Consider the following 18,455-nt stretch of genomic DNA (forward strand, 5'->3'; position numbering starts at 1 on the left):
CGCAGAGGCCCGGGGCGCAGCCACCTCCCATCCCGGGGCGCCGCCCGCCGGTGGGTGGGTCAGAGCGTCGGCTCGGGAGCGCCCTGTGGGTGTTTACGCTTTCGATGCTCAGCGGCTTTTAGACGCCCGCATTGCACAACCAGGTGTGCCTGTTAGGTGCAGTGCCAGACGCGGGGCGTGTAACCCCCAGTGCATGGCAAAAGGCGTGCTTTTACTCTCTCTGCTCAGGAGATGAGGAAACTGAAGCTCAGACGAGGAAAAGGACTTGCCCAGGTCACAGAACTGGGTGTGCCCAAGCAGTCCTGGAACCCAGTTTGCTGAACCCCAAAAAGCCAGGCCCTTCCTCCTTGAGCACTGCTCCACCCTGTGCGAGCTCACTGAACAGGAGAGTCAGGCCTGGCCCTTCCAACCCGGCCCCCAAGCCACCCTCACTCCTGCTGCTTTCCCATCCCCCCCACAGTCCCTCAGTGTTCTCCTTCCTCTGAATGGAGCCTGCCCCCTCCTGCAGCTCTTCCTTTAGCCATTATTATTATTATTATTATTATTATTCTTTCTTTTTTTTTGCGGTATGTGGGCTTCTCACTGCTGTGGCCTCTCCCGTTGCGGAGCACAGGCTCCGGACGCGCAGGCTCAGCGGCCATGGCTCACGGGCCTAGCTGCTCCGCGGCATGTGGGATCTTCCGGGACCGGGGTACGAACCCGTGTGCCCTGCATCGACAGGCAGACTCTCAACCACTGCGCCACCAGGGAAGCCCTTTGGCTAGTAGTTATCAGGCTTCCCCACTTGGGATTTCTCTGCCTCCTCTCTGCCCTGCAGTCGGCCCCAGTGGAAAGACAGGGCTCCAGGTGCTGGTTCTAATCCCTAATAATGTGTGACCTTGAATGAGTCGCTGCATCATTTCACACTTTATTCTTTCCTCATCTGTGACATGAGGGTGACATTCCCTCCCCAGGGCTAGCGTAGGTGTGGTGGGTAAACCTGGTAAACGTCATTCTGGATAACTAGCAGCTCCCACCCAGTCTGCGTTCCACCTGTGGCCCAGTTGTCTTGCTCTTGCCAGTCTTCCCCCAGGCCTGACATCAGTTCCCCATCCTCCAGAAGATTGGGCTGTGCTCCCTGACGCAAAGCTGCTAGTCCTCCAGGACTTGGATTTTGTAGCAGGTCTGAACGTCTTCGTTTTTAAAATATTTATTTATTTATTTATTTAGGCTGCGCCGGTGTTAGTTGCAGCATGTGGGATTTTTTTTTTTTTTTTTTTAGTTGTGGCATGTGGACTTCTTAGTTGCAGCATGCGTATGGGATCTACTTCCCCCACCAGGGATGGAACCCTGGCCCCCTGCATTGGGAGCACAGAGTCTTACCCATTGGACCACCAAGTCCCAGGTCTGAACTTCTGAGTCCCTCCCACCCCTCATTCCATCTGGAGCTGTGCTCCTGAGACCCTGTTGCTTTATCTTCTTGAAAAACAGACCAGCATTTTCAGAAGAGGAAATAGAGCCAATTTGTAAACTTGGAAAAAATATTTGACTTGAGCAATAAAAAGGTAAATTAAAACAACATTCTGTAGATATTTTTCACTTGTAATTTATTTATTTATTATTTATTTATTTATTTATGGCTGCACTGGGTCTTCGTTGCTGCACACGGGCTTTCTCTAGTTGTGGCGAGCGGGGGCTACTCTTCATAGCGGTGCGCGGGCTTCTCATTGCTGTGGCTTCTCTTGTTGTGGAGCATGGGCTCTAGGTGCACGGGCTTCAGTAGTTGTGGCTTGTGGGCTCTAGAGCGCAGGCTCAGTAGTTGGGGCGCACGGGCTTTGTTGCTCCATGGCATGTGGGATCTTCCTGGACCAGGGCTCGAACCCGTGTCCCCTACATTGGCAGGTGGATTCTTAACCACTGTGCCACCAGGGAAATCCGTCACCTGTAATTTTTTTTTTTTTTTTTTTTTTTTTTGCGGTACGCGGGCCTCTCACTGTTGTGGCCTCTCCCGTTGCGGAGCACAGGCTCCAGACGCGCAGGCTCAGTGGCCATGGCTCATGGGCCCAGCCGCTCCGCAGCACATGGGGTCCTCCCAGACCGGGGCACGAACCTGTGTCCCCTGCATCGGCAGGCGGACTCTCAACCACTGCGCCACCAGGGAAGCCCCCTCACCTGTAATTTTAAATGTAAAATTTAATAACTTTTAATTTAAAATTGTTACTATAAATTGCTGGTGATCATGAGATGAAACTTGGGCTCTTGACCTGCTTGGGGGGAACAGAGACAGATTCCCAGGGAGTTTGGCTTTTTTCCCCCCTTTTTATTGTCATAACATATACTTTACATAAAATTTACCATTTTAACTGTACAGTTCAGTAGTATTAAGTATATTCACATTGTGCAACCATCACTACCATCCATCTCCAGAACTTTTTCATCTTCCCAAACTGAAACTTTGTACCCATTAAACAACTCTCCATGCCCTCCTTCCCCTAGCCCTGGCAACCGTCGTTCTGGTTTCTGTCTCTGTGAATTTGACTACTTTATGTACCTCATATGAGTGGAATAATAATACAACATTTGTTCTTTTTTGTATGGCTTATTTCACTGAGCATAATGTCAAGGTTCATCCATGTAGTAAACTTGTGTCAAAATTTCCTTCCTTTTTAAGGTTAAATAATATTCCATTGTATGTATATACCACATTTTGTTTATCCATTCATTCATCAGTGGACATTTGGGTTGTTTCCACATTTTAGCTGTTGGGAACAATGCTGCTATGAACATGGGTGTACAAATATCTGTTTGAGTCCCTGCTTTCACTTCTTTTAGCTATATGCCCAGAAGTGGAATTGCTGGGTCATATGGTAATTCTGTTTAGTTTTTTGAAAAACCGCTATACTTTTTTTTCCACAGGAGCTGCACCATTTTATATTCCCACCAACAATACACAAGTGTTCCAATTTCTCTATATCCTTACCAACACTTGTAATTTGTTTCTGTTTTTGTTTCTGTTTGTTTTTATAATGGCCATCCTAATGGGTGGCTTTGGCTTTTGATCTGACTCTGAGGAGATGAGTAGGAGTTGGATGGGGACGTTAGGTTGCCGGTGCATTTCAGCGGCAGGAAAGGCACATGAAAAGGCTAGAGCTTTGCCAGGGCAGGGTATGCCTAGGGACAGAGTAGCCCCATGTGGCTGAAACTTACAGAGCATGGGAAAGAGATGGCAGCAGATGAGGACATAAGGTAACAGCCATAGCCCCATCACAGAGGCCTGAATCCTGGCTAAGAAACTTGACTTGACTTTATTGACATAATAGATGGCTCTAGAAGATGGGTTAGAAACTCTTGCAAACTTAGTTATGAGCTTTGTATCTGCTGTGTGATGCTCATTAGATGTGACCAGGGCAAGTTACTCTCCCTGTCTGATCCTTAGTTTCCTCTTCTGTATAATAGGGGTTGGAGAGGATTGCAATAGTACCTACAAGAGAGAGTTAATTGCTGTGATCAGTAAGTTGCTGTGATGGGAAGGCTTTGGGCTGATTAGAGCAGGCTGCCTTGCTGCAGAGCTGACTCACTCTGGCCTGCTCTGAGCTGCCTGGCAGCCAGAACTCCCAGCCCAATGAACCTTGGCCTATATCCTGTGGTTATTCCTCCGTAAGTCCCAGAGCCAAGGCTTTCATGATGGGAGAGAAGCAAAGCAGCCCCAGGCAGGGCTGGGCCTGAGAACACCTGAGCAGCCCTGGGGCTGGTTGCAGGGCCTCCCTAGCACATAGGATGTGGTAGTGGACACAGTCACATGTCACTCACTCCTCAAAACAGCTCCTCCAGGAGACTGCAGTCACATGTCACAGACAAGGAAATTGAAGCTTAGCGAGGGTAACTTGCCCAAGGCCACCAGCTAGGAAGCAGCAGGGCTAGGACTCGAACATGATTCTCTTTGAAGATTTATGCATTACTGGGAAGTTGGGTTAGATTCATTTATTCGTTCACTTGTCACTCAACAAATATTTGCTGAGCATATACTATGTGCCACGTACTGCACCAGGAGTGAATGACACACACTCTCTGCCCCTGGACCTTCTGTAAGTTCCCTTTCCAAGGGCTGGGAATGACCTCTTGTTGTGCTTCTGCTATGTTCCAGGAGCATACCTAAATTAGCTCATTTAATCTTCACAGCAGTCTGGAGATACAGAGATTACTGGCTTTATTTTATAGGTAAGAAAGTTGAGAATCAGAGAAGGAAGTGACTTGCCCAAGGTCGCATGGTTGGGAAGGGGCAAAGTCCATGCTTGGCTGGCCTGGCGTGGCTATTCTGTGTGTGTTCCCAAGGCCTGATGCCTCTGACCTTCAGCTCAGCAGTGCAGGGTGGATGCTCTGCCAACCGTGACGATGTGCCTGCCAGCCTGGGGCCCGTGAGTCCAGCTCATGGCTTAAATGCTATATTGGGATGTCAGAAGGATACTGGGTGGGGCCTGGAAGGAGACCCACTGTCCTGGTAATCCATCTCCACCACAGGCTGGATGCAGGACCCCCCGGGAAGGTCCTGTTTCTCTCTGGTTTCAGTCTTGTCATCGTCAAATGGCGTATGGCCCTTTGCCCTACCTTAGCCTAAAACCCTTGGGGGGATCAAAGGCAATCATGGGAGATGATATTAGACAGTCTGTAGCACAACTGTGGGGCATTGGTGGGAGATAAGGCAGGATGAGAGGAGAGAGCTGACCATGACTTGCTGGGGGCACATACCCTCAACCCCTTTCTTTACCTAGCAAACCACACACACTCTTCAATGTTGAGTTTGGAATTCTCCTCCTCCAGGGAGCCTTCCCGGACTTACACACCCACAGTCTGGGTCAGAGGCCTCCCTATCACACTGACCTGGTCACACTGTGTAGTCATTGTTTCCCCCACTGGACTCTCCGGGAAGGGACCATATCTGGGTCCCAGGCACCCTGCACAATGTCTGCCCTGAGTGGGTGTCCAGGTAACTGGGGCGGGAATGAGTCCTGACACCATCCCTGCAATCCTACCTCTCTCCTGACCACCTTATTCCTGCCCTCCACGCTCTGGCCCCCCTTGCCCGTTCCCTCTTTCTCCTCCTCCCCTCCCCAGAGTGGAGAAGGAATGGATTGCCCTTTGCCTAAGTCGAGCCCTTTCTGTGTGTCTCACTGGTCCCACCAGCATAAGGTGAACATCAAGAGGCCTTTGCGCTCCACCAGGCCCTGTGCAGGGCTCTGCCCTAAAGCAAGAAATCGGAAACGGTTCCTCAACAAATGACTCTAAAACCCGACCAAATGGCATCCGTATTAACCACCGCGAGGGGCCATTAAATCTGCTGGGCTCAGGGAAGGATGTCTGGCAAGGCAGCAATGAAAATGTGCATAGCCGAATGGAAAAGTCGGGGACCCTGCGGGTGCGCCTGCAGGGGCGCAGCGTGGGCAAACACGCAACGCACAGGTCTGTGGCGATCACAAATCGCAAGGCCTGGGTTGCCGTGGCGGCGGTGGCAGAAGCCGATCTGGCCTGCAGCGGGCCAGCGCCATGGCCACCAACTGGTTCACGGGCGCTCCCTTCGGGGGGGCGTAGGGCTGGCAGTGAGGGGTGGGGGCGGGACTTTCTATACCTCTCCTGCCTGCCGCACTTCCCGGCCCAGAGTCTTTTACTACCGTTATTAAGTTATTTAAAATCATTTCAGAAGCACCTACTATGTGCTGCTCAGGGAGGCCGAGTGGCCTGGCCCATAGTAGGTCACTCAGCCCAAAAGTCATGGGATTTCAGCCCAGGTGTCTTTCTTCATTCATATGTATGACATATATCATATATATATATATATATACCACCTATGATATATGTATCATATCATAGGTGGTATATATATATATATATATATATATATATATATATGTGATAGGTGACATATATATATATCACCTACTATGTGCCAGGCACAGTTCTACCATCTGGGGATAAAATAGTGAACAAAACAGCAAAGCCCTTGCTCATGAGCTTGCCTTCATATGGGAGGGGTGGTGGGAGTGGATAATAAACAAAAAAAGAAAAAGATATAAAATGTTGGCTAGTGATAAGGGCTATGGAGAAAAAGGAAGTGGGGAGGAGGAGCCTGCGAGTGCAGGGGGTGGGGCGGCCGGTGGTTGCACTGAGAAGGAGATTTTGAGTAAATGTTCCCAGCAGTGGGTTAGGGGACCAGACAAGGGTGGAATCTAGGGAGAGGGAACCTGGAAGGACGAAGACCCTGAGGAGGCGGCAGCCCTGGCCTCAGCCTTCATGGGCCAGCTCCCAAGTCACCTCCCGTGGGATGCCAACTCCCCCACCACCCAGAACTGCCCTCATCAGGGCTGGGTGCCTCTCTCTGGGCATGTGTCCCTCCCAGGTTTGACGTCTCTGCTGTCTATCCCAACCAGAAGTTCAGCACCTTCAGGGAGGCCCCGTACTGCAGGGTTTACTCTGTGGACGTGGTGAGTTTGCATAGCTTCCCGAGTCTCCCACGTGGTCTGGCCACTGCCCCTCCGAGTCCCTCCCCGTGACAGATGAGCTGATCGGTGTAAGGGGCATGCCTCACACCCCTCCGTGACCTCAGCCCACAGCTCAGAGCTTGACTCAGAGCTGCGGCCTCGATGTGTTTGATAAACGCAGGACTGTAGTGAAAACAGCATGGGTCGGATCCACAGAGACCTGGGTTCCACTTGCAGGTCTTGCACAGACTGGCTGCGGGCCCTCTATGAAGTGTAAGGGGGCCAGTGACAGAGGACGCCATGGCTGCACCTTGAGGGCCAGGCTCGGGGCTGGGGGAGGGGCCCCCCGAGGGGTATTGCCTGTCCACTCCCAGGTCAGGGTGACAGCTTGGCGAGGACTTGCTCCGTGGGTGGACTGGTGGGCGCGGCTGGCCTCGCTCAGACCGTGCTCTGACTCAGTCCCACATAGGACCTGGGACCTATGGCTGCAAGGAGACCTGCTTCAGCATCAAGAAGTTGAAGAAGGAGGTGGGCACAGGCTGCGCCAAGGCCCAGGAAGCCAGCCGGCTGACGCAGCTGCCCCGCTTCCAGTACGGGCCATCCTGAAAGAGAAGCGGCAGCAGGTGAGGCCCCTGGGGCCCCACCCTGCCCTATCGCTGGTGCCAGGTCCTCCTGCCCGGTCCTGCCTGCCCCCAGGGTGGCCTGCAGTGTCCTCCCAGGCCCAGGTAGAGCTCATCCTTTAAGGAACACATCCTCGCCTGGGCTCCTGCCCGCGTGGACACTCCCAAGTGTAAAGTTTTCACCTCTGCTCTCTTCTCTGGGGGCAGAAGGAAGAGCTGGGGCCTGGCTCCTACAGCTCCAAAGACTTCTTAGAAGAGTTGCAGGAGAAACCGGGCAGCATCTGGGGGCTGCTCAGCTCCGGGGAGGTTTGCTTCCGAGGACTCATTGGGGTAGGTGTTCTCATACATGGAGTGGGATCCCTCCTACCCTCTGCTCTGTCTGAAGAGCATGCAGCCTGGGTGTGGCTGGAAGCACCCTTTCTCCTACCGTTCTTCTTCCCAGGCTTGGCCAGCCTCCCCTCTGGGACCCCACAGCCCCTCTGCTTTCCAGTGCCACAGCTTTCAGCCCACTGGCTGTCGTAGGTTTCTGCATCTCCCCCACCAGACCAGGAGCTCCCTGCAGGCAGGGATGGGTCTGGTTCATCTTTGAGTCCCTGGCACAGAGCCAGGCATACATTAGGAGCTCAGCAAACTCCTCCATATCTATAGCCATCCAGCCATCCAGCCAATAATGGTTTGAGCGCCCTCTAGTTCCACGTACTGTTCCAGGCCCTGGGGATCTAGCAGTGATGAAGACAAGGTCCCTGCCCTCATGGAGCTGTGGTCCTCGTGGTAGAAACAACGGTACAGAGAAGCAAATCACATGTAACGAGGGCCATGAGGAAAAACGAGACAGGGAGAGATGGCGAATGATGAGGTGCCATTTATAGGGTAGTCAGGGAAGACCTCTGGGAGGAGGTGGCGTTTGAGCAAAACGAACGGTAGGTGAGCAATGGAGACTCACGGAATCTGTGAGTGAGGGGGGAGGAGGCAAGAGCAGAGGGGTGAGGACCAGGACATGAGGCCCTTCTGGCAAGGTGAGGGCCTTGGGTTTGATTCCAGGTGCTGTGGGAGGACAGCGGAGGAGGGTTTTGATGGGGGTGATGGGTACTGAGTGACATGCTTGTGGGGGAAGGGGTCGGAGGCATCCAGATGGGAGGTGACTGTAGTGAGAGGTGGGGGTGGCGGGAGGGCTGCCGTGGCATCGGTGTGGGTCGGGATGAGTGGGGTCCTCCTCCCCTGCCCCTCATGCTCTCTGGGCTGGACACCCTTGCCCTCCTCACTCCTCAAAGTGAGGCAAAGCACTCGCCCCGTGCTTTGCCCCTGCTCTCCCCTCTACCAGAAGTACCATTCCGCCCCCAGCAGCCCCGTCACCTAAGGACCCCCTGCTCATCCCTCAGCTCTCAGCTCCGAGGTCTGACCTCACCCCATGAGGTGCCATCTCCTTTTCCCAGGAGCCCCGATGTGGCTGTGGGTTCAGTGTCTCTCCCCCAGCGCACAGCAGCCCCCGAGGGTGGACCACATCTGCCCGGTTGGTTCGCTGCAGAATCCCCAGGTCCTAGCCGTGCCTGGCACATAGTAGGCACATGATAAGCCTTTGTGGACTAAGCCCATGCCTGCCTACTAAGTACTGGTTCTCCAAAACACTCTAATTTTTTTTTTTTTTTTTTTTTTTTTTCTGCAGGCAGGCCTCTCACTGTTGTGGCCTCTCCCTTTGCGGAGAACAGGCTCCGGACGCGCAGGCTCAGCGGCCACAGCTCACGGGCCCAGCTGCTCCGCGGCATGTGGGCTCCTCCCGGACTGGGGCACGAACCCGTGTCCCCTGCATCGGCAGGCGGACCCTCAACCACTGCACCACCAGGGAAGCACCTCACTCTAATTTTTTATAATCACTCCAGACGAGGCCCTGGAGACTCAGAGAGGATAAACATCTTGCCCCAGTGGGCCAAATGGGCAAACCCCAAGCCAGGGCCTCTCCTCCACACCTCACCACTGTGAAACCTTCTATGGAGCCTGGGAATTACTCCTTGCCACGTTCAGGGGACGTGCACATGCATCCTCAGGTGCAGAAGCTGTAACTGCACTGTGGGGAGAGGGGCTGCCTGGAGGCACTGAAAGATGAGTGCTTACCTTCAAGTCTAAAGTAATAATAGCTGACACTTAATGCAGCACTTGCCATGTGCCAGGCACTGTTCTAAGCACTTGAGTGTACTAATTAATGTAATCCTCACCACAACCCTTTGAAGCAGACACTATCATCGCCACTTTACAGACAGAAACGAGCACAGAGAGGTTAAGTGACTGCCCAAGGTCACAGAGCTCCTAAGCGGCAGAGGCAGGATTGAGTCCAAGGTGTCCACACATAACAGCTGCACTTGACCCGTAGGCTGGGATCACTTGGATTGTTCCTTGACCATCTGTGGAGGACAGGATCTAATGGCAGAGCCCAGCCCCACTGAAGGCAGAGGAGTTGGGGGAGCAAATCAGATGCTGTCTGTTTCCTCCTGTGCCTGGTCCCCAGTGCTGCAGCATCTGTGAGGGTTGGCTGAGCAGGGTGAAGGTCCCACGGCCTGTCCCTCCATTCCAACTGTCTGTTCTCCTCTCTGGTCCCCACAGCTGCACCTGCAGTAACCTCACTGGGCCCTGAGGGATTTCCCCGAGCCACTCTCCTGGGTTCAGGGCTGGACAGAAAGTTCAAGGAGGTGGCACTGCCCCAGTGGGCAGAAGGCAGCCCCAGGAGAGCTCACATCCAAGGCCTGACTTTCTCAGCTGTCATCGTGCTCTGGGCTGGGACTGATGGCCTCCTCTGGCCTCTGGTCCCTCCGGTTGTCCCCCCAGTGTGGGTGGGACAGGCCTACAAATGCCACCTGTGCAGGGTGTTGACTTCTCCATGGGGGCCTCCCCAGTGCCAGTGCCAAAGCTGTGGGTGCCTGCTTTGGGTCCTGTGAATCCTTCCCCAGAGCGGATGGGCTGTTGAAGCACACCCCTGCAAAGCCAGTGCCTTCTCTGCTGGCACTGGGCTCTGCCTCCATCCTCCTCCTAGTAAGCTCTGCCCTCCCTTGGCTTTGGGGACACTGGGCTCTGTGTCCTTGGAGCTCCTCCGCCAGCCTCCCTCCACGGCTTCTCTTTCCCAGGACCTGCCCTCCCCACCACCCTCTGTGGGGTGTTCTCTCTTGTGCAGCCAGGCTCCATGCACATGGCTTCAGATCCCCACCCCGGGGTCCTCCAGGCTTCTCAAACTCTGCATGCCCCCCTCCTGCCATGTCAGCATCTCCCACAGGCCTGCTCTTCCTGGGCAATGGCACCGCCCAAAGGCCAGAGCCAGAAACCCATGGGCACCTTGTTCCCCTGTAGTCACGGGGGTCTGTGCTTCTGTCTCCCATCCTCCTCCTTCCATCCCCTTGACCTCCGCCCAAGCCCTAGCCACACGCTCCCTGCCCAGGGGCGCCCCCAGGACTGATTTCCTGGTCACCTACTATTGCCCCAGTCGCCTTCCTAAGAGTCCTCATGCCTCAGAATCAAGTCTGGATGCCCCGCTTGGCCTTCAGGGCCTTCCCATTCTCTTCCCAGTATACCTTTCCCAACTGGCTCAAAGGTGCTCTTCTGGCTCCCTCTATCTGGGACACCTGTCCCTCCACTTCGTCTTCTGAGAGGATGACTCTTTCTTCAAGATCCACCTAAAAAAAAATCTTGTAAGTGACAATTCCCACTTCCCCCAGAATTAAGCACTCCTGCCTGGGTCCCAGAAGCCCTGAAACATAACATTCTAGCTAAAGTCAGGGGTGTTCACATCAGCCCAGGTGTGTTACTGCACCTCTGAACCTGAAGGTTTGAAGGGAGAGATGAGGCTTTGCTGACAGAGTGCTGGCACTGGGCTCCTCCTGGTCTGTGGAGCTCCGGGATCAGCAGCTCCGCCCCTTTGTTATAACCCTCACTTCTGAGGTCTCCCTAGACACCGTGGGGCTTATTTCTCTCCCACCTCTGGTGCCTGCACAGTGCCTGGGAAACAGTAGAAGCTCAGAAGGATCATGCATGGATTTTGAAGTTAGAACCCTTGTGCTGCCCCTTTCTGGAGGTGGGACCTTGGACACAAGGTTTGCCTCTCTGAGACTCAGTTTCCCCATCTATTGATTGCAAGCGGCACGGATTTGATCTCATCAGGATGTCTCTAGGACCAAGATATTAAGGCGAGTAAAGCAGCCAGCACATGATGTTGAGACCCACTTTCCTACTTTGGGGCTTTCCTCCTGAACATACCTGGAAACCCTGGGCCCTGGAAGGAGGCAATGTGCATTCTGGTTCCTCTGAGGGTGAACGAATCTGATGCCTGCCACAGCCTGACTACCCACCCTCTCTGCCAGGTCTGGTTCTGGGCTGCATCCTGGGAGGTTCCAGGGACTGGAGGTAGGCAGGGCTGAGCCATCTGTGGAGTAGCAGCGATCCCGTGTGGCTAAAAGGTGCAAAGCAGCAGAAAACATCCTGCCTGGTCTTGACCCAAAGATGGCTACCCACTCACCCACCTGTACTGCAGGGTGGCTCTTCTCATTCCACCTACAAAGGCCATATTTCCGACCCTGGCAGTCGAGGCTCCAGATGCTCATTCCAGCCACAGTTCTCAACCTCTCCTACATCTTTCTCTCCTACCCCGCCCCACCAAGACAGCCACCCCACCCTGACGTATTAGGTGTTGGCACCCACTATGGGCTGGGCACGTGCAGGAGGCTTTATAGACGTTATTTCATATCATCCTCATTACCTTGGAAGAAAGTTCTACTGTCCCTATGCTTGAAATGTGGGCCATGAGGCTAAGAAGGATTAAGTGGCATGCCCAAGGTCACTCAGCTAGGAAGCAGTGGAGTCAGGATTCGAACCCAGGACTCCAGATCCCTCCAGGTCGCAGCACTGTTCACAGCCCAGTGGGAAACCCATTCATCTAAACGTAGGGCTATATCACAGGGGTGTAATGGTTGGGATTTCCGAGACCACCAAAGCAAGCAGCTGTCTGGGGTGATCAGGGAAGGAAGGCTTCATTCCCAGGAGAGATGACACTCGAGCTGGCTTTGCAGGATTAGAAGAATTTGCCAAGGCCAAGAAGGCAGGAAGGGCATTTTGGGTGGCAGTAATGGTACAAGCAAGCAAAGGCAAGGAGGTGGCCACAGGATGGCATAGGTTTGGGGACCAGCAAGGACCTCACTTTGGCTGAAGCGTCAGATGTAGGAAGGGAAGAGTGAGGGGTAAGTTGGACTGACCAGTGGGGCCCCAGTGAAGTCTGAACTTGAAACTGAAGGTCTGAGCAGGGCAGAGGCTCACAGGCCCACAGTGCTGTGTGTTTGGGGGGGGGCAGTTAACACACAGGGGCTCTGAAAATCCCGTTACCCTCGGGGGGACATCTCTTCCTCAGGTGCACTCAGAAGCACAAGGCCTCGGACTAACGGCTTTTATGTCCCTCCCTCTTGCCCCCAGAACTACTATCCAGGCCCTGGAAATTATGGGGAGAAGGGCAACCCATACACGAAGCTGGAGGAGAGTGCCTGGAACTGGTCTCATTCCAAGGGCCTCATGTGCAGGATGACCAACAAACCGCCCCCCTTGGCTCATCAGGTATCCCCCTACCCTGGCTAGGCCTCGCCCACCTTCCTGAGCAGACCTGGGTGGGGGGACTCCAGGGCAGATGGGGAAACCGAGGCCCCGAGGGGGTGATGGACCTGCAGGGATTGTCCTCTGTGCTCTGTTCCAGGGGAGCAGTCTGACACTGGGCACCTACACCTTCAAAAGTGGCATCGAGGCGTACCTGGTGCGATCCATGGGTACCCACATCCTCTATGACACTTTCTCTGGTGACCGAAGCAAGCTCCAGCCTTATGGACATTACTCTGTGCAGGTGTGTACCCAGGTGGGCTATGCCTTCCCTGGCAGGAAAACAGGCCTCACCTATCCACAGCAGCCTGTGTGCTAGGCTCTGCACAGGACTCTTCCCATAGCCTGCTCACTCCCCACTCCCAGCTAGGGCAGGGTAAGGCGCCCTGTGTTAGAGGAGGAGACTGAGGCTAGCCACGCAGCTGGTAGGGGCAGAGCCGGGATTGAACCCCACGGCATCTGTCTGGCTTCACCTCCAGTCCCCTCTCCTCTGTACCAGCACGAATTGCAGGGGAGGTGCAGGGGGCCCCAGGGCCAGGCCTGGATGGGAGACAGGCTGCCAGGCCTGCAGGGACCTGAATGGTGAGGCCTGGGTGTCCTGCTGTTTTGGAGACACTTCCCAGCCATCTCGGACCCAGCTAAGCTGACTGGGTTAGTGGCAGAGAACTGGAGGGTTGGGAGGGGAAGCTGAGGTAGAATTTTAGCTTGATGCCCCCCTTTCCTGTACCAGTCAAATTCCTGTTGTGGGATCCCTAGCACCGTGGGCTTTGCTTTCATAGTAATTGGACTTAAGTATTTGTCTAACTGTTTATTTTGTCTCTACTCTGCCTTCACTCTTGTGTGCCTTGGGCCAGGTAATCGTCTAGATGCAGGGGAACCTGCCCCAGTGGTGCTTACTTTCTAGTAAGTGCTTACTTTCTAGTGCAAAAAGAAACACAATCGCAAGTGAAAACAATATAGAATGTTAGCAGGGAGTGGGTGCCGTGGTAAAGGCATCAGGAGCGCTAGGAAGCGGGGGTGGTGAAATGTTGAAATTCTTTGGGACCAGCTGGTAAATAGCCACTGAATGAGCCCTGCAACCTGGCTCCTCCCTGGGGCTTCCCAGGCCTCCCCATGACCAGCTACTAAGGTGTCCTGCCAGCATAGCAGGGGCCTCAGACGCTCCGTAGGCCCTAGAGCCAATGCCCAGGCCACAGGATATTATTTTGCGTTATCTAAAAAAATAGACATTTTAAAGAGCAGTTTTAGGTTCACAGCAAAACTGAGCAGAAAGTACAGGGTTCTCATGTTCCCTCTGTCCCCCCTACATGTCCAGGCCCCCACTATCAATAATCAGCACCAGGGCTTCCCTGGTGGCGTAGTGGTTGAGAGTCCACCTGCCGATGCAGGGGACATGGGTTCGCGCCCCAGTCCGGGAAGATCCCACATGCCGCGGGGTGGCTGGGCCTGTGAGCCATGGCTGCTGAGCCTGCATGTCCAGAGCCTGTGCTCCGCAACGGGAGAGGCTACAATGGTGAGAGGCCCGCGTACCGCAAAAAAAAAAAAAAAAAAAATGAAAAAAAAATCAGCACCAGAGGGGAACATTTCTTACAATCAGTGAATCTACATTGACACATTATTATCATCGAAAGTCCATGGTTTACATTAGGGTTCACTCTTGGTGTTGTACATTCAGTGGGTTTGGACAAATATATAATAGCATGTATCCACCATTATAGTATCATACAGAGTAGTTTTGCTGCCCTAAGAATCCTGAGTGTTCCCCCGTCACACCGGTTTTTAAATATTTGAACTATCGCTCCTGCTCAGAACAGTGCCTGACTCAGTAAATGTCCACGAAACAAGTGAAAGAAAGAAGAAATGGATGAAGGCAAGCTGGGCTGCAGGGCACTGCACGGAGGAGGGGCTGTTAGACACCCCATCAGACTCACCCCACCCCTGGCTGGGGGGCTTCATCTCTGTCGCCCAGGTCAGGGTGGACTGGCCTGGCCATGGGACAGTGGCAGGCACTGGGGAGAGAGATGCCTCATTGGACAACTGCTTGTCTCTGATTGTGGTAAGGGTCCAGAATCGCAGCTCTCGCTTTTCCTGACATAACATATTCTTTTTCCTCCTCTGTTTCTCAGAAAAAAACGGCCCAGGGAACTGATGAATTTCAAGAGCTTCGTGGAAGAACTTAACTCATGTCACAATAAGAAGCGTGGAGTTTTTTCAAAAGTTCCCCACAACCCAGAAGCCCCTCCAGAAAGAATTTATTGGGCCACAGTTAGCCAGTGTCCCCCCAAACTAGTCACTGTCCCCCTATGGCCTTCCTTCCTTCTTCTCTTGGAAGGGGGCTTTCCTGCGGGGGCAGGGTGGGGTGGAAGTGACTATTTCAGCCGAAAGCTCACCCTTGGGTACCAGACTCACCTGGTTCCCAATCCTGGCATTGTACTTACTAGTCACATTGGATCAGTGTCTGTCACTCTCTGAGCCTTGGTTTACATGCTTGTCCCGTGAGCGTGACCAGGTGGCTGTGAGAATTCAATGAGGTTAGTACTAGAGCCTATAGCATGGAGTCTGGCACCCGGGAAGTGCCCAGTGGGCATTGATCTCAGCCCCTCCCTCCCCTGCAGAGAGGATGAGGGGAAAACTGGAGCGGGACCAAGTGTGAATAAGGGGTCTGTCCGACAGAAAGCCGCACACCTGTTCTATTTAGGGGAGTGGTGGGCTCCTTTCTGGGGGCTCGGCAGCCAGTCATCTGAGTAGGCTCTGGACATTAGTCGACCCCCAAGCAGGTTCTGCCCCCCAGGGAGGGAACTGCTAAGGGCTTGGGAAGGTGGGCGTGTCCAGGGGAATGAAAAAGGGTACCCACATTTCCTGAATACCTGCTCTGGGGCGGGCACCTTTCAGCCCCCTGGAGGGAGGGATTGTCTTTTGCATTTCATGAAAGGAAACTGAGGTCCAGAGATAGGAAGGGATTTGCCCAGGCTCCCAGCAAGGGGGAGAAGGAGCCAAGATTGGAGCCCAGATCATTTAGCTGCAAAGTCCGTGTGGCTTCTGCTCCCCAGACTGGGGTCTGGAGCAACTCTCTGGACCCTGCCAGACCGGGAGGGCCCATGGGAACCTGGAAAGAGGTTTCAGGCTGATGGGTGGGCATAGAGTGGGTGGCAGGGGTCATGAGAGTCCCGCTGGGCCCCTTCACCCCCAGAGGATGGGCTCCTGGTAAGTTGGGAGATGGCCAGGTACCTTCCACCATCCTTGGCTCAAGTCTCTGGGCTGCCAGGGGGGTGAGGTCAGCTGCCCGGAGCCCTCATCAGGCCCGGCCCCAGGCTGACCACCGCCAGACCTCGCCAAGCTTTCAGCTTTTGTTCCTCACCTCTAGGCCACATCTGGTCCCAGTACGTGGCTTCCTCCAGAGAAGGAACGCAAACGCATCAACCAACCACCGTTCCTGCCATCTCCCAAGCGGATAGGCATAAAGGCCTCCCAGATGATTCTGGGAACCTGGGTGAGTGGGTCTGCGTAGGGGATACACAGTGAGAAGCAGGGAACCCTCTCCTAACTCTGCAGGCAGCCCCAAGTTCTCCTTCCCCCCGGGAACTGATTCTCTGAGGGAGCCAATCCCACCTCTTTTTTTTTCTACCAGGGACTAGCACCCACTCCCACTGTCTCATTTCTCTCAGGCAGTGGTTTTTCAAACTTGAGCGGGCATTAGCCTCACCTGGAGGGCTTGCCCCACGCCAGAGCTTCTGATTCAGTAAGCCTGGAGTGGGGCCTGGGAACTTGCATTTCTAATGAGTTCTCAGGTGATGCTGATATTGCTGTTCTAGGGACAAATTTGAGAACCACTGTGCTAATGGACATCACCCAGAGCCATCCCACTCTCTTATTTTCTAGGGAAATGCTCCCTCCATTCTCTTCATATTTGTCTTGAGGCCTCAGGGGCAGCTCGGGGACTTGGCCTATTTCTCATCTCTGGTTGAGCAAGGACCCTCTCCTCCCCCTCCCACTCCTCCCCCTCTCCTCTCCTCCCCCTCCCCCTCCTCCCCCTCTCCCCCTCTCCTCTCCTCCCCCTCCCCTCTCCTCCCCCCCTCCTCCCCCTCCCCAGAGGCAGCCATCCCCCATATATGATGTAATCTTCGGTTTGTTGGTGTTCTTGTAAGACAGCTAAGCTCTTGCCTTCGTGTGCCTGCCTTCTTCATTCACCAGATGGCATTGGGCATCAGCCTCATTCCGTTTCTCATTCCTGTCCTTCATTTTTTTTTTTTTTTTTCCAGTACGCGGGCCTCTCACTGTTGTGGCCTCTCCCGTTGCGGAGCACAGGCTCCGGACGCGCAGGCTCAGCAGCCATGGCTCACGGGCCCAGCCGCTCCGCGGCATGTGGGATCTTCCTGGACCGGGGCACGAACCCATGTCCCCTGCATCGGCAGGCGGACTCTCAACCACTGCGCCACCAGGGAAGCCCTGTCCTTCATTTTTTAAGCCCACCTTTTACTGGTGTCTAATAACCATACAGAAGGGAGCATGAGTCCTAAGTGAAGAGCTCCATGAATTGTCACAAAATGGACTCACCATGTAACCACCCCCCAGAGGGTTGAAGGGCACGTTTCCAGCACCGCAGGGCCACCCCCCAACCTCCCTCCCCATCAGGTGGTTCCTCTCCTGACTTCCAGTAGTGCAGGTTAGTTTTGCCTGGTTTTGAACAGCTGTTTTTTTTAAATTAATTGAGATATTTAATAGACAGTGCAAACCATAGTTTCATCTGATTATAAATGTATGAGTTATCTATCAGTTATCACAAACAGCAACAAGGACCTTAGAGCTACGTTAGAAAAATGTATAGCTGGGATTTAACCCTAACAATCTCACGCGCTCTCAAGAGAACACCATCTGTTTCAAATAAGTGTCACAAACTCCAAAAAGACCAGGGGAGTGGGAGTGAGGAGTGGGCCAGAGTGGGAAACACAGGGGCCAGTACACAGGCGATGGACTGAAATACAGCTCTCAAGGAAACCAAAATCAGATGCTTTATTACAGCTAAGGACAAGGAAAAGCTTATGGCTTTTAAAAAACAACTCCTGGGCTTCCCTGGTGGCGCAGTGATTGAGAATCCGCCTGACAAGTCAGGGGACACGGGTTCGATTCCTGGTCCGGGAAGATCCCACATGCCGCGGAGCAACTAAGCCCGTGCGTCACAACTACTGAGCCTGTGCTCTAGAGCCCGTGAGCCGCAACTACTGAGGCCACATGCCGCAAGTACTGAAGCCCACGTGCCTAGAGCCCATGCTCTGCAACAAGAGAAACCACCGCAATGAGAAGCCTGCACACTGCAACGAAGAGTAGCCCCCGCTCGCCGCAACTAGAGAAAGCCTGGGCGCAGCAACGAAGACCCAACACAGCCAAAAATAATTAAACAAAATAAATAAATTTATAAAAAAATAAACAAACAACTCCTGCCAGTACCATACAAGTCTTACAAAGAGATGTGTAACAAGTCAGCTGACTTAAAAGGACAGAGGCTACATTTTCAGATCATTTCAACTGCAAACGGTCGACCCTATCCACTGAAGTTCAGCAGTGGAGTTAGTGTAGTCCAGAAGCTCAGTGTTGGATTTGCAAATACAGTTTATTTTACAGAAAGTCAACATTATAAACAGCAGGCACCTCCCCCGCCCCTTGCCTGTCCCGCTGGGTGCAGACCATGCTATGCAGAGTGAGCAGTGATGCTGCCCTACTGCTTTGGAGGAAGATTCGAGAGTGATGGAACCTGCCTGCCCTGCACACA

The 18,455-nt window shown here is 53.7% G+C and overlaps 1 protein-coding gene across 1 annotated transcript; it reads left to right on the forward strand.

Annotated features, from left to right (window-relative positions):
• The first annotated feature begins 5,368 nt into the window (after positions 1-5,368).
• Positions 5,369-18,431, forward strand: CIMAP2 (ciliary microtubule associated protein 2). The gene is given in 10 exon segments (XM_060119265.1): positions 5,369-5,436; positions 6,371-6,455; positions 6,912-7,044; positions 7,047-7,075; positions 7,280-7,402; positions 12,515-12,652; positions 12,789-12,934; positions 14,815-14,977; positions 16,053-16,178; positions 18,369-18,431. Coding segments are annotated over 10 exon segments (1,074 nt in total).
• Positions 18,432-18,455: the final 24 nt, after the last annotated feature.

This window comes from Mesoplodon densirostris, chromosome 2, assembly GCF_025265405.1.
Source record: "Mesoplodon densirostris isolate mMesDen1 chromosome 2, mMesDen1 primary haplotype, whole genome shotgun sequence".
Taxonomy (NCBI): Eukaryota; Metazoa; Chordata; class Mammalia; order Artiodactyla; family Ziphiidae; genus Mesoplodon; species Mesoplodon densirostris.